Raw genomic sequence first — 21073 nt, 5'->3', positions numbered from 1 at the left:
TCAAGAGGTCAGATTTCCTACCTTTAGAAATAAATTAATATAGGTCTGTCCCCAGACCCAGACCCTTCCTGCCCTGTGTGCTCTTATGTCAGCAGGAGAAGGTGGAGAAGAATGAGCTGAGTCAGTTCCAATGGGGAAGAGAATCATGGACTCTGATAGGCCTCTGCTCTTGGCAGGTCAAATCTTCCAGCCAATCAGGACTTGGTTCACATGTTATCTGCTCAGCTCCTTGAGAAGCTCTGAGTGTTTCTCTAACTTATGGGACAATCCCAGGAGAGCCTTAGTGCCCCACAGTAAGTGCATTGCCTCAGTCTGCGTCTGGCCATCTACTGTGCTTCAGCTTTCCCCTGTGGGGGTCATAGATTTCCTAGATCAACTTTTCTGGTGTTTCTGCTCATCACCTCAATGGATTTATCAAAATTTAAATTATAGATGGGGGTTGATAGCTCAGGGGACACCATCTCATGGGGATTAAGGTACATTAAACATCCCTTGTTTATGGCATGGCACCCATAGCTCAGTGGTTAGGGCACTGCCACATACGGGGGCTGGTGGGTTTTAACCCAGCCTGGGCCTGCTAAACAACAATGACAACCACAACAAAATAGTAGCCAGGGGTTGCAGTATTCCCCCGTACTCCCAACTTCTTGGGAGGCTGAGGCAAGAGAATTTCTTAACCCCAAGACTCTGAGGTTGCTGTGAGCTGTGATACCACAGTACTCTACCGACAATGACATAGTGAAACTCTGTCACAAATAAACAAACAAACAAACAATAAAAACATACCTGCATAGCATAGAAACTGCAGGCTTTTTAATTAGATAGAGTATAACAAACATAGAACTTTCCCCATCTGTCTACATTTCTTTCATGTTTTTTTAATATAATTACACATACAAATTAAGATGAGAAATATTAAATTGAGTTATGTAGTCATTTGCTATCTGTGGACAAGCTGGCGAGGGTGCAGCATGGATGGAAACCTCTCACACTTGCAGTGAAATAACCCAGGGGGCTCAGAGAGGTGAGCTGCTTCACATGCTCAGAAAGTAGCAAGGAAGAGCTGCCTCAAACAAAAACCTCAGAGGTCTTTTACTGAGCATGAAAAATGTGTATGGCTAACAAAGTACTCAACAAACAGTTAATAACAAACAGAGAGAAACTCTAACCTCATTACTAAATGTAAGGGTAAGAGTCACTATTTTTTAAGAAACTCTAACCTCATTACTCAATGTAAGGTTAAGAGTCATTTTTTTTTTTTTTTTTTGGTAAAGAATGAGGAAGTAATAGGAAAAAGTGGAAGGAAACATCTAAGAACAATGTCCTATAATCATAAAGTCAGAAAGTTACCAAAGAAACAGGGCCAGTGTTTAGGGTGTAAACTCTAACTGCCTTAGCTCTCCTTTTGGTCCCATTCTATACTTTGACTTGCTCAGCAGATCTTCATCTATAATTGCTAAACATTCTGTTCAGACCACAGCCCACACTGTGTGCAGCCTGGGGAGGTCACGAAGGAGTCCAGACTCAGGAATGTTAGCTCTGGGCAGTCTTGTCTCTGAATATTCTGTTTAGACCCCCCAGGTTGTTTCCAACACTGTGCTGTGTGCAGTGCAGTGGGGGATGTCTGAGGAATCTGGACTGTTTTCAGCCCATCCTCCAGAATGTCAGCCTAAGCTACTTCTGTCCCTGATCTTTAACCCAGATCTCCAATCCACAGAGTTCCTGTGTGCCCTTTGCCCAGTTTCCCCCACTGAGGGAGTCTCATAACACTATATGCAACATACACTATCAAAATGATGAAATTAACATTGAAATAATGCTTTATGCCATTTTATCATTTTACTTTTAACCTCTGTATAGAATTATATTTTAAGTGGGGTTTCAGGTAGAATTATGTGGTTGTCTCTTTGTTTTATTATTGATTTTTAAAAGTGACAATCTCTTCCTTTTAATGTATGTGGTTAGTTCATTTACATTTAATGAAATTACTGGTATAAATGTATTTAAGATTGCAATTTTAACATACATTCTCTGTTTATTTCCATGATTTCTGTTTGTCTGTACCTCATTGCTGCCTTCTTTTGGAATACGTGAAAATTATTTAGTGGGTTCTTTTGATATTTCTATTGGTTGTTTGAATTTATCTCTTTATTTAGTTTTATTCTAGTTGTTCTAAAGACAACAATATGCCTAACTTTTCATAGTCTATGTAGAGTTAATACTAAGCTCAATTTTTTTCCCATTACATAATTTATATGCAGAAATTCTATCAAAATGCTATAACTTAGTTAAAACTTAAGAGCTGAAAAATAAATATTTTGCTAATATACCTATTGATTTTCTTCCCACATCCCTTAGGCTTAATATTTTTCTCATTTAGCATTTATCTTCCACCCAAAGACCTTCGTTTTGTGTTTTTTTTTTTTTTTAATTTATTAATGTATTTATTTATCTATTTATTTATTTGACTTTGGGGTATTTATTGGAGATGAAACATTTCAGGTTGTCTTCAGCTGACAAGATCTTAATTTGTCCTTTTTTCTCAAAAAAAAAAAAATACACCTGGAAAGTTCATTACAGTTCTTTCTTTCTTAACAGTGTGAAAATCTAATGTCACTATATTTTCTCAATGTGTGCACATGAAATAGTCACAATTGTTTCATTTGTTGATCTTCTGTATATATTATAATATTTTCTGTCTGATTTTATTTATGTGACTTTGCCTTTATCTCTGGTTTCAGCACATTATTATTGTTTGGACATGGTTTTTATTAAGTGTATCTTGTTTTGAGTCACTAAGTTTCTTTGCTCTTTAAGTTTATATCCCTCATAGATAGTGGATTAGGGATTACCAGTGGCTGGGGGTGGGGGAAGAATGTGGACTGACTGATAATTGTGGGATTTGGTGGGGGAGTTGATAAAAGTATTGTAAAATTGGATTATGATGGTGGAAGAATAATTCTGTGTACATAGTAAAACGATTTAATTGTACCTTTTATAGTATGTCGAGTATATCTCTTATTTTTTTATTTATTTATTTTTTTTGTAGAGACAGAGTCTCGCTGTACCGCCCTCGGGTAGAGTGCCGTGGCATCACACGGCTAACAGCAACCTCTAAATCTTGGGCTTACGTGATTCTCTTGCCTCAGCCTCCCGAGCAGCTGGGACTACAGGCGCCCGCCACAACGCCCGGCTATTTTTTTGTTGTTGTTGCAGTTTGGCTGGGGCTGAGTTTGAACCCACCACCCTCGGCATATTGGGCCGGCGCCCTACTCACTGAGCCACAGGCGCTGCCCTCTTATTTTTAATAAATGAATACTACGTGGGAAAAAACCCCACTGACAATTAGAAGGTGCAATGTGCTGAACCTCACTTCCTCTAACACTGACAACACAGGGTTGGCCACAGTCATCGTCTGCATTTGTCACAGGCAGTCATGGGGTTATTTACCTCACGGGAGGCCAAGGGCAGTTTTTGTCTCAGTTCTCCATGTGTCTGGAGCACTGTGTGAGCACTCAGGCTATCATCCCATGATGAGCAGTAATAAACAGCCTCATCCTCAGGCTAGAGGCCCGAGATGGTCAGGGAGTCAGTGTTGCCAGTATTGGAGCCAGAGAACTGATCAGGGATTCCTAAGGGCCGTGAAATTCCAAGCATGACAGTTTGGGGGGCACCAGGAGAAATCAGCTGGTACCAGCCCACATTATACTTTCCAACATTGTTGCTGTTTCCAGTACAGGACAGGGTGATCGTCTCTCCCATAGACGCTGACACCCAGGCTTCCTGTGTCAGTCTGGACTGTGCCCAGGATCCTGGAACAGAAGAGGTGGAGACACACAGAGGTAGTCTGAGGTCATTTTCCACCACATGCTCCAAAATGAAAGGGAGAAATCAACCAGGTGTACCCCACCCAGGCACTTCTGCTTCCCAGGGCCTGTCACCTGGGCAGAGAGTGAGGAGGGTGAGCAGGAGAGGGGCACAGGCCATGGTGGAGATTCCTGTCAGCTCTGATTCCTGGGGATCCACAGCTGCCTCAGAGCTGCCCCTGTCTCTTGTACCTACTTCCCCACTGTGGGGACTGAGAGGCCTTTAATTCAAATCAGTCCCCTCCCCTCACATGGCCTCCCAGTCCCTGGGCACGGAGATTTCTCTACATGAGGCTGGCAGGGCCTGGCCTGAGCCTCCCTGGGACTAAGATTAAGCAGCCAGTCTGTCCCAGGGGACAGTGAGCCCCAGGCCCCCAGCAGAGAACAGGTGGCTGGTTTCCAGCCGGGCAGCCCCACAGTGCCCCTTGCTGCCCCTGGGGTGGATTCGCTCAGGTCTGGGATGCCCAACAGGGGACCCTGGGAAGAACACTGGGCTCCCCACCCCTTCTCTGCTGCTGTCCTCGACAGAAGGACCCCTTCACTCCCCGGTGGCTCCTCCACAGGACAGCTGTTCACTTTGGCTAAGTGCTGACTTCAGTGACAGGGACTCCTTGGCAGTTTAATCTGTGGCCATTTCTTCCACTGTGGATTTGTTGTGGGGTCAGCTCACTAGAACCACAAAGGACAGCGACAGCCCAGCCAAGACCTGTTAGTTGGAAAGGCCTAGGATGCTGGCTTTGCTTTCCCTCTGCCCATGCTGCACCATGACAGGGTGGTTGCTTTTTATGTTCAGTTGTGAGAATTTCTATTATACATGAGATAGTAGAGCCTTCTCAGATATGTGATCAGCATGTGTTTCTTCTGTTAGTGTTTGACTTTCTCTCTCTTTGATTGTGTCCATTGACAAACACATTTAAAATTTTTCATCAAGTCAAATTTATGTATTTATTCATTCATTTACTTTTTTTTCAAATCATAGCTATGTATAGTAATGCAATTATGGTGTACAATGTGCTGGTTTTATATGTAATTTGAAATACTTTCATCAAACTGGTTAACATAACCTTCACCACATTTTCTTAGTTATTATGTTAAAATATTTATATTCTACACTTAGTAGATATAACATGTACCCTTATAAAATGCACCATAGGTGTGGTCCCACCAATTACCCTCCCTCTAGCCATCCTCCTCCCTCCCCTGCCCATCCTCTTTCCCCTTCATCTGTAGTTGGTTTATAGCTTTCATATGGAAGTGTGGATGCTTGTAGATTGGTTTCATAGTAGGGCTGAGTATATTGGATACTTTTTCTTCCATTCTTGAGATACTTTGCTAAGAAGAATATGTTCCAGCTCCATCCATGTAAACATGAAAGAGGTAAAGTCCCCCCCCTTTTTTTTTTAAGAGACAGTCTCACTCCATCACCCTCGGTAGAGTGCTATGGCATCACAGCTCACAGCAACCTCCAGCTCTTGGGCTTAGGTGATTCTCTTGCCTCAGCCTCCTGAGTAGCTGGGACTACAGGCACCCTCCACAACAATAGACCAGGCTACTTCTAGTTGCAATGTGGCCAGGGCCAGGTTTGAACCCACCATCCTCGGTATACAGGGCCAGCGCCCTACTCACTGATCCACAGGTGCTGTTTGTCTCCATCTTTTTTAAGGCTATATTTTATGGCATACATATACCACAATTTATGAATCCATTCATGGGTTGATGTGCACTTGGGCTTCTTCCACGACTTAGCAATTATGAATTGGGCTGCAATAAGCATTCTGGTGAAAAGATCTTTGTTAAAAAGTGATTTTTGGTCTTCTGGATATGTACCTAGTAGAGGAATTGAAGGATTGGCAGGTCTATTTTTAGATCCCTAAGTGGTCTCCAAACATTTTTTTAAAAGGAATATATTAGTTTGCATTCCCACCAGCAGTGCAGAAGTGTTCCCTTTTGTCCAAATCCACACCAACATCTATGGTTTTGGGATGTGGAATAATCTTACTAAAGTTAGATGATATCTAAAAGTGATTTGATTTGCATTTCTCTGATGATTAAGGATGATGAGCATTTTTTTCATGTGTTTGTAGGCCATGCACCTGTCTTCTGTAGAGAAGTTTCTCTTCAAGTCCCTTGCCCACCCTGAGATGGGATCACTTGTTCTTTCTTGCTAATATGTTTGCGTTTCTGTGGATTATTATTATTTTTTTTTTTTTGCAGTTTTTGGCCAGGGCTGGTTTGAACCCGCCACCTCTGGCATATGGGGCTGGCGTCCTACCCCTTTGAGCCCCAGGCACCGCTCCCTCTGTGGATTATTGTTATTAAACCTTTGTCAGAGACGTAACCTGAAAATATCTTCTCCCATTCTGAGGGCTGTCTGCTTGCTTTATGCACTGTGTTCTTGGCTGTGAAGAAGCTTTTTAATTTGATCATTTCTCAGTAATGTATTTTTGGTGTTGCTTCAATTGCCTGGGGGTCATTCTCAGAAAATATTCTCCCAGGCCAATTTCTTTAAGTGTTTTCCCTGCACTTTCTTCTAGTAATTTTATACTTTTCTATCAAAACACACACAGACACACAAAAGCACACACAGAGACACACATAAAAACACACACAAGGACACAAAGACACACACAGACACAGAGACACACATAAAAACCCACATAAGGACACACACATATACACACAGAAGCACAGATGCAAACAAAGACACCCACAGACATACACGGAGACACAGACACAGAGAACACAAAGACACACACATACACACACAGACGCACAGAGATACAAACACACAGACCCACACACAGACATACACAGAGACACACTCAGACACACACATGACACAGAGAGACACACAGAGACACATACATGGATACACACAAACACACACAGGGACACAGACACACACAGAGACACACACACAGACAAAGACACACACAAAGACCCACACAAGGACACACACATATACACATAGACACACACAGACACACACTCAGACACACACAGAGACAGACACACAGAGAACACAAGACATGCACACATACACACAGACACACGGAGAGACAAACACACACACACACACAAACACACACACAGACAAACACAGACATGCACAGACACACACAGACACACACACACACAGAGGCACAGACACAGAGGTAAACAAACACTAAGACAGACACTCATAGAGAAACACACTCAGACACACACACAGAGACACACAGAGACATGGACACAGATACATACATAGACAGAGGTACAGAGACACACACACTGAGATACACAGACACACACAGAGACAGACACACATGGATACACACACAGACCCAGACACACACACAGACACAAACACAGAGACACACACAGAGCCACACACACATATACAGAGAGACACACAGAGCCACACACAGAGACACACAGACACACAAAGAAACACAGAGAGAAACAAATGGACAACCACACGTACACACACACAGACACACTCACAGACATACACAGAGACACACAAACAGACACACACACAAAGGCATACACAGAGACACATATACAGAGACACACAGACATATACACAGACACACTCACAGAGACACCCACACAGACACAAACAGAGATACACACAGAGACACACACACAGACACACAAAGGCACAGACAAACATACAATTAGACACACAGAAACACACACACAGACACAAAGAGAGACACAGACACACACAAAGACACACAAGAAACACACAGACTCAAACACACAGAAACACAAACACAGACACACAGAGACACAGACAGGCACACACAGAGACACACAGACACACGCACACACACAGACAAACACACAGAGACACGCACAGACTCACACATAGGCACACATACATAGACACACAGACATATAGACACACTCACAGACACACATAGAAAGACAGACACAGGCAGACATACAGAGAAACACAAACATACAGACACTCAGAGACACACAGTCACAAACAGAGACACACACTCAGTGACGCACAGAGATACATACACAGACATACGCAGAGACACATACATAGACACACACACAGACACACCCAGAGACACACACATAGACACACATACAGACACACACAGACACTCTGAGACAAACACAGACACACACACGCAAACACATAGAGACACAGACAAGACCCACACTCAGACATGCACACAGAGACACACAGACACACACAGGGATGCAGACACAGACACATACAAAGACACATGTAGAGAAATACACGCAGACACACACAGAGACACACACATAGACACAAACAGAGACCCACACACAGAGACACACACCCAGAGGAACATATTACAGAGACTCACACACACACACACAGACACATACAGAGAGACACAGAGGAAGATGCAGAGACACACACAGACACACAATCACACACACATAGACACACACACAGACACACACACAGATACATAAACTGACAGACACACACACTCAGAGACAAACATACACAGGCACACAGAGACACACACACAGAGTCACACAGACACACACACAGATACATAAACAGACACACACCCAGACACACACGGACACTCAGAGACAAACACACACAGACACAAAGAGACACACACACAGAGATACACACACAGAGACACACACAGCCACACACAACTAGGGGCTGCTCTCAGAAACTTCATTTTGGGACACTGAGGCAGTTGTCAGTTGGCTCTCCAATAAAGGACTCCCCTGAAAATTTGTCTTGTGTGGCTGTGTGATCTCTGGGGGAACTTCTGGGCGTAACACTAGGATTAAGGGTGTCATGCACAACACCTGGCCTTTCTTTACTATTTATGTATAGTTCTGAGTCTCTATTGAGAACTCTGTGTCCTCCATCTATGTGTCTATTGTTGTACTAATATCATGCTTTTTTGGTTACTATAGTCTTGCAGTATAATTTGAAGATTGGAAATGTAATGCCTCCAGATGTGGATTGCATTGGCTAGTCAGGCTCTTTTGTGATTCCGTGTGAAAATTAGGATTTTTTTCTCTAATTCTTTCCAAAATGATGTTGGCATTTTAATGGGAATTGTATTGAATCTGTAAGTCATATTTGGGCAATATGACATTTTAGCAATGTTGATTCTTCCAGTGTTTTGTCATTCACGTAATCTACAATTTCTTTCATTAGTGTTTTCTAGTTCTTACTCTAGAGATTTTTACTTCCTTGGTTAAATGTATTGCTAGGCATTTTATGTTATTTTGTAGCTATTGTGAATGGTATTGAATTTTTGATGTGATGATCACCTTAGCATTTATTAGTGTATAAAAATGCTACTGATTTGTGTACATTAATTTTGTAACCTGAGATAATTAAATTTATTTATTAATTCTAGGAGTCTTTTGGAGGAGGCTTTACGGTTTTCTAGATTTAAGATCATCTCATTGGCAGCAGGGATAGTGTAACTTTTTTTTGTTTTCTGACTTGAGTGTCCTTTATTTTTTTCTATTATCTGATTTCTCTGGCTGGGACTTCCAGCACTATGTTGAGTAGAAGTGGTGAGAGTGAGCATCGTCGGGTCTCAATTCTTACTGGGAATGCTTTTAACTTTATCTCATTCAGAATAGTGTTTGAATTAAAGGCCATTCACAATCAGAAAGGATTTGGAAGGGGTTTTTCTTGTGAACTAAAATAAAATCTTACGTCCCCCTCCACCAGCAACTAACTGAATGGACCCCCCCCCTTGGCCAAGGGGATCCCTTAAATTGAGTTGCTAGCCAGCAGAGAGGAAATCTGACATGTCTCATCATGCTCCCTCCTCTTATTAGAGATGCCCTCTGTGACTCACAACAGCCAAAGGCTGTGGAAGACTTACCTGCACGTCCTCAATATACACAACAAACCAGTTGAGTCTGTCCAGTGCTTTGTCTCTGATTAACAAACCCTTTACCTTAAGCATGTCTTTTTGCTGACTCCTGGTCTTTTAACCAAAGTCTAACTCTTCCAGACAATTATCAGGTAAAGAATCTTTAAACCCACGTAGAAATCTGTGAGCCCCAACCCACCAGATGTCCCAGCTTTTTGTGCCAAACCAATGTATGTTTTCTGCTTATTGATTTATAACTTCACCTGTAATTCCTATCTCCTAAAACCAAACTGCAAACCCATAACTGGGAGTCCACTTGCTCAAGGCTTCCTGGGTGTGGCTCTGGGTCATAGTCTTCAAATTTGGCTTAGCATAAACCTCTTTAAATTATTTTTACAAGTATGGCTTCTTTTCCATTGACATCATATGTAGTTTTTATTATGTTGATGTATGTATTTATTCTGTCTATGCCTATTTTGCTGAGGGTTTTTTATGATTAACACTTGCTGGTGTAGGGTGAGGGGAAATGTGCCCTTTCCCCCCAAAAGGTGGCTGAAAGACCAACTCACAATTAAGGCAGGATAGTAAGAGAAATGTTTATTTCCAAATATCATGCACATGGGGAGAATTACAGGAGTCATCTCCCAATGTTTTAATGATGGCCAGATACCTTTTAAGATGCCTTTTAGAAGGGAGGGGGAGAATGTGGAGTACAGGAGCAGCAGGTGAATGCTAAGAAGGATGAATAGATGGGGGGAAATGAATTGACTTGTAAATTAACCTGAGAGACAGTTATTATGTTTTAAACAATTTGCAGTAGGTCTGATAGCCTTCAGGGTGAACAAAGAAAGTTAGTTTTGCCCCTTCGATATTTTGATCACATTGGTCAGGTTTTATGTAGATAGAGAAGAAGCCCCTTCGAAATGCTTTCTGATTGTGAATGGCCTTTAATTCAAAATATTCTTTATACAAGTAGTCAATTTTGGAGTGAAATTTCCTTAGCTCCTTCACTGGATTTTAGTGAATGTTCTTATTGTATCTATCGAAATAATCATATGATACTTGTTTTAAATTCTGCTTATGTAGTGAATCACCTTTCTTGATTTGCATATGTTAATCCATCTTTGTATCCCTGGGAGGAAATTCACTTGTCATGGTAAACTATACTTTTCATGTGATCTTGGGTTTGTTTTGCTAGTGTTTTCTTGATTGTTTTTGGATAGATGTTAATCAGGCCTGTAGTTATCTTTTTGTTGTTGTTGTATTCATTCCTGGCTTTGGTATTAGGTTGGTATTGACTTCATTAAATGAATTAGAGAGGATTTCCTGTTTCTAATCTTATGTAACAGTCTCAGTAGGACAGGTACCAGTTCTTCTTTGTATGTCTGGTAAGAATCACTATGATCTGGTTTTTGGCTTTTTGAGGAGGAAGCATATGTTTTATTGCTAATTTATTCTCACTACTTGTTGGTATGTTTAGAATTTCTATTTTTCTCCAACTCAGCTTGGGAGGTTGTGTGATTGCAGGAATTTATTCATTTTCTCTAGAATTTTTATTTTTTATTTATTTTTTTACATTAATCACTTGTGCAGTCTCAACTGCCATTATCCTGTTTAATCAGTTATAAGATGTATAATTTTTCACATATAAATATTCCCAAAATTGGGATACTACTGACCCAACAGTACTTGTGATGTAATTAGACACTGTCTCTTAAGAAGAAAGGATCAACATCTTAGCAACACATCACGCCAACAAAAGCTTTAGTCCAGTAGCAGGGAGAGGGTACTGTGAGGTCAGCCTACCAGCACTTCAGATATACAGATCTTATCCTGACCACAAGAGCTGCAGCTTACATGGTAAGCCTGGAATGCTACAGTTAATAGGTGGTTTGGCTAGTAGCAAATTATAACGTAGCATCTGTCCAGTGTTTCACAGTACCAAAATTCACCAAGTCTGCATCCTCTATTTCTTTGAAACATTGTTAAATATTAGTATCTGTTTTCAAGTGTGAGTCCAGCAGCTACGGTGATGTCATCATTACTACTGAATATCCCACTTTCATTTGCCTTCATTGATGTCACTGTCGCTGTCACTGCTGCTGTCACTATCACTGTCACTGGTCCATGCAGTTAGGTTTTCTAGGGCTTCCTTTTGTTCCTGGCTGATGGCAAAGTCAGTCATTACTCTCTGGAAAAGGCTCTCGCAAATAGGTAAGCTGAAAGCACTCGCCAGTTTTACCACTTCAATGGCCTGGGCAGGGCTATTGGACACTTTTGCACTGTCCATGAACTCATTCAGCAACTCATTTCTAGGGATCTTATTATGCTTCCTGAAAAGCCCCAACATTTTCCATGCTTCATGGGTTCTCCCAGCCCTTAAAAAGAGGACAGCTATACAGTTGAGAGGGATGGCTGGCCAATCTGGAGCAGTCTGTCTGCCATCTTGGCTTTCATAAGCAGATTTGATGTCAGCGGCACAGTCAGCAAACTCCTCCAGAAGCTCTGGTGGATGCTTATCCCTTGCCATAAGAATCAGAATCTCTTCCTTCAGGTCATTGTGGAAAGTATGACCACATTCTTTACTATCTTTCCAAATCTGAGGAATCACTTCTAGCCGATTGGCCACATCCAATGCTTGGAGAAGATCTACCAATGTTTGGGAGTGGGGAAAGAAAACTGAAGGTATCAGGTCCTTATACCACTTCAAGGTGACATCAATTTGTTCCATTAGACAAATTAAAGTGAAGAACTTGGAATAATAGAAATGACGGCGATAATCAGGTCCCATAAATTTCCGGTTATCTCCAGTGTTTAAAAGGCCATGTACTTGGTAAGCAAGTTCCAGATCTCTGAGAGATGAGCAAACTCTCATGGCTGACTGAAAAAACATACCATCAACCAGATCCTTTGGAGAAAATTTCTTTCCCATTAATTCATTCATTATATCATAGATGATCAGGGATGATCCTTTTGAAATGTTTTCATGTTGATAAAATAGCTGAATAATATGGTGATATGTTGCAAGCGAGGGTTCTATTCCAATGGCTTTCATTTCTCGTAAGGTCTGTATTGCTGGCAATCTTGCAAGTACATGAAATCTTCGGAGACATTTCAAAATGGTATTAAAAGTCTGTAGATTTGGTTTCACCTTCTGTGCAACCATTTGTTTCAGTAGCTCCAGTGTTTTATTCCATTTTTCCTCAAAACCCGCATTCAGCCCCAACATTGTTGCTTCAATCAATGCACTGAATGTGTATACATCAGCATGGAGTCTGTTGTTTAATAATTCAGTGTACAAGTTTAATGCCGGCTCATAAGCTCGATGTTTCACCATCCCTCGGATCACTGTGCAGTAGGAATGTGAATTTTTCTCTGGCATCAATGTAAAGATTCTCTCAGCATTGTTTTTTGCGCTCCAGGTAGCTCCAATCTGATGACCAGCCTTCTTCCTAAATTTCTTGTTACTTTCCTCTTCCAATTCCTCTGACGGTTCAGTTTGCTGAAAAGGATAATCAGTGGAGGGCTCGTGGTCACCATAGTAACACAGTAAATCCAAGAGATTATTTGTTGTTTCAAGAGACACAGTGGTTCCTGCTTGCAAAAGCTGATCAAACAGGTCCACAGAGGATTTGACTTTTTTGAGCTTGATTCGTTCCTTTAGGGCAGCTTCACTTACTTCTTCGATCTGAGGTTCAAAGCACTCAGGCATTAAACACGGTATATGTGGTTCAGCTATGTCCTTTTGAAAATATTTGGGATGTGAATTAATAATAAACTTTGCTGCATTCTCCCCAGACTTCTTTGCCAGTAAAAATGAACGAGATTCCACAGAAGATGCTGAAATAAGGTAGGGATCATCTTGAAATGCATAAGGTGCAGCTGTGGTGTCCCTGTTTACTGTGGAAGCAAGTGCCTGAAGAACGGCCACTTTATCCCAAGATTTCTTTCTTGGAATAACCACTTCTTCAATCCTTGTTACATCAGTTCCTTCAACTTTTGGGAGGGTTGTACTTCCAGAATAAAATCTGAAACTTGATATTCGTTCACAAAGTCCTGCACGTTGACCCTTCAATAACAGGTAAAGCCTGCTGTGGATCCTGAAGCAAACTGAACCAGTCACCGCCATCTTTCGTTTCCTCTAGAATTTTTAGATTGCGTTCACAGAGGTGTTCATAGTAGTCTCAGAAGATCTTTTGCATTTCTATGATATCATGATATAATGTCTCCTTTTACATTTCTGATTGACCTTATTTCAATCATTTTCTTCTTTTCTCAGTTAATCTACCCAGTGGTCTATCAATTCTTTTCTTTTCTTTTTATTTTTTTTGTGTGGTATATCAGTTTTATTTGTCTTTTCAAAGAATCAAATTTTTGTTTTCTTGATCCTTTATATTGTTCTTTTTTGTTTCAATTTTATTTAGTTCTCCTCTGATTTTTTGTTATTTCTTCTCTTCTACCAGCTTGGGGTTTGGTTTGTTTTTATTTTTCTAGAACCCCAATGTGTGACATTAGGTTATTAATTTGTGATATTTCTGTCTTTTATTTATTTATTTTGGGGGGAGACAGAGTCGCAGGCTCTCACCCTGGGTAGAGTGCTGTGGCATCACAGCTCACAGCAACCTCAAACACTTGGGTTTAAGTGATTATCTTGCCTCAGCCTCCAAAGTAGTTGGGACTACAGGCAACCACCACAATGGCCACTGTTTTTTTGTTGCAGTTGTCATTGTTGTTTGGCAGGCCTGGCTGGATTCAAACCTGCCAGCTTTGGTGTATGTGGCTGGCACTCTAGCCGTTGAGCTACAGACATCAAGCCTATGATATTTCTGTGTTTTAATCGGAAGTAATTAGTGCTATAAACTTCTCTCTTAGCTCTGCTTTTAATTTACCCCAGAGATTTTGTTAGTTCGTCTTTTAATTTAAAAAATGTTTTTTAAATTTTGCACCTTCATTTCATTGTTGATCTCAAAGTTAACTTAGTATTATGCCTTTTAATTTGCATGTATTTGTATGGTTTTGAAAATTTCTTTTAGAATTGATTTCTAGTTTTATTCCACTGTAGTCTGAGACAATTCATAGTATTATTTTGATTTTTATCAATTTTTTGATACTTGTTCAGTGGCCTAACATATGATCTATCTTGGATAATGATGTCCCATGTTCTTATGAGAAGAACATAAATCTATACTTTGGGAGTAAAATATTCTGTAAATGTCTGTTAAGTACACTTGTTCTAGAGTCCTGTCTTATTCAGTGTTACTTTGCTGTCCAGTTTTGTCATTGGAGTGTTGAAGTGCCCCACTATTAATATGTTGTTTGTTTCTTTTCTTAGATCAAGTGGTATTTCTTTTATGAATCTGGGACTCTGGTGTTAGGTGCATGTATATTTAGGATTGTTAGATCTAATTGTTGAATTGATCCCTATATCATTATATAATGGCTATCTTTGTCTTTTTTTTTTTTTTTACAGTTATTCAGTTATTGATTTCAAATCTGTTTTATCTGATCTAAGAGTAGCTACTCCTGCTCACTTTTTTTTTTTTTTGAGACAAAGTCTCAGTCTATCACCCTGGGTAGGTGCCATGGCATTATAGCATTAGCAACCTCAAACTTTTGCACTTGAGAAATCCTCCTGACTCAGCCCCCTGAGTAGCTGGGATTACCGGCACCCACCACAATTCCTGGCCATTTGTTTTATTTCTTTATAGACAGGGTCTCACTTTTGCTCAGGCTGGTTTCAAAGCCCTGAGCTCAAGCAGTCCACCCGCTTTGGCCTCCCAGAATGTTAAGATTACAGGTGTGAGCTATCACACCGGGCCTCCTGCTCACTTTTGATTTCCATAGCATGGGATATTTTTTTCTCATGCTTTAACCTTGAGTTTATGAGAATCTTTATGAGTTAAATGGCTTTCTTGGAGACATTGGATATTAGGGTTGTGTTTTTTATCTATTCTACTAATCTGTATTGTAGGGGTTATAGCAAAACCTGTCCTTTTCCCTTGATCTTGTTCCCTGAAAGATCAACTCACAATTATGGTAGATTAATAATGAGAGAGGATAGCCAAGAAGGGTGAGGTCTACAAGAACAGGTCTTCTCAAGGAGACCACAAAGATACACATGCAGGGTCCTCTCCGTGGTGACTCAGCTCTTGGAAATTTGTAAACTTAACTTCCTGAAACTTGGAAATTTCTAAGTTCTGTGAAATCCTGTAGTTCTGTAGGGGTGGGAATAGCATCCCCCGCTTGATTCAAACTAGCCAATGACAAGGGTACCCGTGGGGTGGAACTTTTTGACTGTCAATAAAAAGAGAAAGACCAAGGCAGTCGGGGAGCACAGCCATTTGAAATTCTTCTATGCCGTAAGCTCCCAGCTGGTGAATAAAGCGCTTCCTCTTATAAATGTGGTGTTTGGGTGCTCCTTCTCTCTGTTGGGCCTTGTCTTCCTGCAACATTTTTGGTTCCCTGACCGGGAAGTAAGATCCCCCCGGAGAGAACACGCACCTGGTAGTTGCTGCCAATCCTTTGGACACCCACGTGGGGGCCCCTGATCAGCCTGGGTGACGTGAACCACTGAGCACTCCAGGGAGGCAGTTTGGCCTCCCTGTGTAGACGCCTTAACTAAGCTGAGAAAGGACCCCATTGGCAGGTCTTCAAGGAGTCAAACACCAGGAGGAACTGACATGCGGGAACGGGTACTTACACAGGGAGAAGTGTAAGGCAAGGTATGATCGATCTGGAGGTCCCATTACAGTTTTAGTGGAAAAGGAGCCTGATCAACTCCTTGGGCATTAGATTGTTGACAGGTCTGTTGAGAGGTGAGAGTGTGTGGATGTGGTGTGACTGAAAGAACTTCGAGGGTGGAGTTGGACCTCCCTTCACAGGGCCTAGGGGAGTGTTGGTTTGCCTCCTATGGCTAAGTAGCAGCTTGAGTGGGAAATCGAAGCTGTCCAGGTTAAGAATTGGGTTGGAGGGGGGGAGGAGACAAGATGGCTGACTGAAGCCAGCTTTCCACAGAGGCTCCTGTCCAGTAGGAGAGTTTAAGGACAAAAATTCAGCAAGTAACCTGGTGGATTTGAGCTGCACTAAGAGAGAAGGTTGAAGAACGCACATCAACCCCACTGAGGCGAGCTGCGACCACAAGGATACAAACAAAAGGTACAAAATCCATCACCAAGCAGATGGGAGGCCCCTCCCCCATGAGAATGGCTCAGAGAGCCCCACAAACAATGGGGAAGAGTTTAAAGGTCCTCCCACTACACACCACGGGAGAGACCCTCTAAAAACTTGACCTACCTCCCCTACTAGGGTGTCACGGCGTCCTCCTGCCAGGCATAAAACTGTATAAACTGTATATAGTATCTACCTGGAATTCTGAACTCCCAGCACTCCCCTTCACTCACAGTGAGGTCTGGAGACCAGTCCTGGTCAGCAGAGAGGGTACTGCACCAGAGTGGCAGTTCCCTGAGGCACAGTGTGACAGCTGTCTTCTGGTGACAATACGGCCAGGCATAAAACTGTGTAAAGCTGTGTGTGTTCTCTGCCTGCAACCCCAGGCTCCCAGCGTTCTGCGTGCTCCCCTCTGCTCTCCCTCCAAGGTCTAGAGGCCTGTCCCCCAGGGATTCAGACTCTTAGGCGATTGCTCAAGGGGTGTAGACAGTGCTGGGCTGCAGCTGGTCAGTGCAGACTCTGGGGTACAGGAGCAGAGAGAGGATGGTTGGCCGGAAGAGAGCTACACGGGAGCAGCAGTTGCCTGAGCCATAAAGCAGCAGCCCTCTTTTGCTAGCAATATGGTTCACTACCAAATATTCTGAAGCCACACCCCCTGTCTTCCTGGGCAACCAGAGACTGTGAGTATAGGATTTGCCTTAGGCAACTCCAACTTGCAAACGGGGGAAACTCCCAGGGTGGGGCTGACGCAGAGGTCTGCTATACTAAACCTAAGATGCACCTGGACCTCAGGGGATCATCAGCCTATAGACAATACAAGAGCAAAGACAAGCTAATTTGGAACTCAATTCAGCTTCTCTTCTGCAGGGGAACCGCAGAGTTGTTCTATTCTGTTCTGTCAGTAACATTAATCAGGGGCGAGTCTGGACCTGAGTGAAAAGCCCCCAACCTTCATCAAGCGCCCGAGGTTGTCAGGCCTCACCTCCTTCTGCTAGAGAGAAGCAGAACACAGTGGCCTGGCAGACTTCCTTGTGATTGAGGCAGGTACAAACTCCTGGAGTACCGATTCACTACAGGCAATTGGGTCAGCCAACTGCAGGGCTATCAGTGACTGGGTGTGACAGCGGTGCAAGGTGGGGAAGGAGGCATCAACCTTCCCAGACTGATCTATTGGCTGGGTGGCTCCTCCTGAGTCCACGCAGCACTGGAGCAAGCCACACCAGAGTAGTCACCAGACCCCTGTGATCCAGTTCCCACAGACCTCTTAAACTCTCACCCGAGACAGGTGCAGACTGAGAGAACTGATTTGGACTTTTTGAACTGAAACAATCACCTGAGGACAAATCAGGTGGCGCCCTGGTTGCACCGTGGTAGGAAGGTTTGACTTTCCTTTTCCAATTGTTTGCTGGTGGTGGGGTGGGGTGACTTAATTGCTGATATTTCTCCACAGCTGAGACTTCAATCTAGAGTATCTGTTTCACTAGGGTGGAACAGAAACCAACTGAAAACAAGACAGAACCAGTTAGCCCCACCACACCAGACAGGGTCTCAGTTTCTCAGGCCACAACACTGTACAGGCCCTCAACAAAGCCCCAGGGGGAAAAAATCAAAGGGAGTAGTAAAACAACCATGGGGCGGAATCAGCTGAAAAAATCTGGTAACATGAATAACCAGAATAGATCAAACCCCCCCCAAGAAAAGATATGGCAGATGTAATTGAAGATCCTATACATAAACAACTGGCTGAGATGTCAGAAATCAAATTCAGAATTTGGATTGCAGACAAGATTAACAAAGTGGAATTGGGAATTCGAGGAGAAAATCAAAAGTTGTCTCAAGAATTTAAGACAAAACCACCAAAGACTTAGACACACTGAAGCAAGAATTTGCAGCCCTCAAAGATATGAAAAATACAGTAGATTCCCTCAGCAACAGAATGGAGCAAGCAGAAAAAAATGTTCTGACATTAAAGATAAAGCCCTTATACGCTCCCAAACTCTCAAAGAGGAAGAGAAATGGAGAGCAAAAATGGATCATTCTCTCCGAGAGCTCTGGGATAATTCAAAGAAAGTGAATATCCGAAATTTGGAGTTCCAGAAACAGATGAAGTGGCCTCGCTGGGCACAGAGGCCCTTCTGCATGAAATTATGAAAGAGAATTTTCCAGACATACCAAGAGATTCTGAAATTCAGATAGGAGACAGCTTCAGAACCCCAGCATGACTCAACTCCAATAACACATCCCCCAAGCGTATCATAATTAACTTCACTAAAGTTAATATGAAGGAGAAAATCCTCAAAGCTGCCAGGAGAAAGAAAACCATTACCTTGAAAGGGAAGAATATTAGAATGACTGCAGATCTCTCTGCTGAAACTTTTTAAGCCAGAAGAAGGTGGTCACTGACTTTTAATCTCCTAAAGCAAAATAACTTTCAATCCCGAATCTTGTATCCAGCTAAACTGAGTTTCATTTATGACAGAGAAATTAAATACTTGAATGACAGTCATATGTTGAAGAAATTTGCCATAACAAAACCAGCTCTTCACGATATTCTCAGACCTATCTTCCATAATGCCTAACCCAATCCTATACCACAAAAGTAAACTCACTCAGAAACTTCGGATCAAACTCCAATTTCCACACTGGCAAAAGGATTAAAAGTGCCCACTGGACTTTTGAAAAACTCGATACCCAAAACTTCACCAGACTTATCAATATTCTCCATTAATGTAAACAGCTTAAACTGTCCTCTAAAGAGGCATAGGTTAGCTGACTGGATACAAAAACTCAGGCCAGATATTTGTTGCATACAAGAGTCACATCTTAACCTAAAAGACAAATACAGACTCAGGGTGAAAGGATGATCATCCATATTTCAGGCAAATGGTAATCAGAAAAAAGCAGGTGTTGCAATTTTATTTGCAGATACAATAGGCTTTAAATCAACAAAAGTAAGGAAGGACAAGAATGGTCACTTCATATTTGTTAAGGGTAATACTCAATATGATGAGATATCAATTATTAATATCTATGCACCCAACCAGAATGCATCTCAATTTATAAGAGAAAATCTAACAGACATGAGCAACTTTATTTCCTCCAGCTCCAAAATAGTCAGAGATTTCAACACTTCTTTGGCAGTGTTGGATTGATCCTCCAACAAGAAGCTGAGCAAAGAAATCTTAGATTTAAACCTAACCATCCAACATTTGGATTTAGCAGACATCTACAAAACATTTCATCCCAACAAAACTGAATACGCATACTTCTCATCAGCCCATGGAACTTACTCCAAAATCAATCACATCTTAGGTCACAAGTCTAACCTCAGTAATTTAAAGGAATAGAAATTATTCCATGCTTCTTCTCGGACCACCATGGAATAAAACTTGAGCTGAGTAACAACAGGAATCTGCATACTGATACAAAAACATGGAAGTTAAATAGCCTTATGTTGAATGATAGCTGGATCAGAGATGAGATTAAGAAAGAAATCGCCGGGCAGCCCCTGTGGCTCAGTCGCTAGGACGCCGGCCCCATATAACGAGGGTGGCAGGTTCAAACCCGGCCCTGGCCAAACTGCAACCAAAAAATAGCCGGGCGTTGTGGCCGGCGCCTGTAGTCCCACCTACTCGGAGGCTGAGGCAAGGGAATTGCTTAAGCCCAAAAGTTGGAGGTTGCTGTGAGCTGTGTGAAGCCACGGCACTCTATGGAGGGCCATAAAGTGAGACTCTGTCTCTACAAAAAAAAAAAAAAAAAAAAAAAAAAATGAAAGTAATCGCCAATTTTTTGGAACGAAACAACGATGAAGACACGAACTATCAGAACCTCCGGGACACCGCAAAAGCAGTTCTAAGATGGAAATTTATAGCACTGCAAGCCTTCCTCAAGAGAACAGAAAGAGAGGCAACTTAATGGGACATCTCAAGTAACTGGAAAAGGAAGAACATTCCAACCCCAAACCCAGTAGAAGAAAAGAAATAACCAAAATTAGAGCAGAATTAAATGAAATTGAAAACAAAAGGATGATACAACAGATAAATAATTCAAAAAGCTGGTTTTTCGAAAAGGTCAATAAAATAGATAAACCTTTGGCCAACCTAATCAGGAAAAAAAGCAGTAAAATCTCTAATTTCATCAATCAGAAACAGCAAAGATGAAACAGACTCCTTAGAAATCAAAAAAAATCCCTAATGAATATTG

General features: G+C 41.9%; 1 protein-coding gene across 1 annotated transcript; it reads right to left on the bottom strand.

Moving 5' to 3' along the window:
* Window positions 1–11282: 11282 nt before the first annotated feature.
* LOC128579302 (pentatricopeptide repeat domain-containing protein 3, mitochondrial-like) lies at window positions 11283–13832 on the bottom strand. The gene has a single exon (XM_053581453.1). The coding sequence runs from the start codon at window positions 13830–13832 to the stop codon at window positions 11766–11768; it is 2067 nt and encodes a 688-aa protein (XP_053437428.1). The 3' UTR covers window positions 11283–11765.
* Between the last annotated feature and the right edge of the window lie 7241 nt (window positions 13833–21073).

Source organism: Nycticebus coucang, unplaced genomic scaffold, assembly GCF_027406575.1.
Source record: "Nycticebus coucang isolate mNycCou1 unplaced genomic scaffold, mNycCou1.pri scaffold_44, whole genome shotgun sequence".
Taxonomy (NCBI): Eukaryota; Metazoa; Chordata; class Mammalia; order Primates; family Lorisidae; genus Nycticebus; species Nycticebus coucang.
The sequence above is the reverse complement of the archived record's forward strand: the minus strand, read 5'-3'. Positions and strand labels throughout refer to the sequence as shown.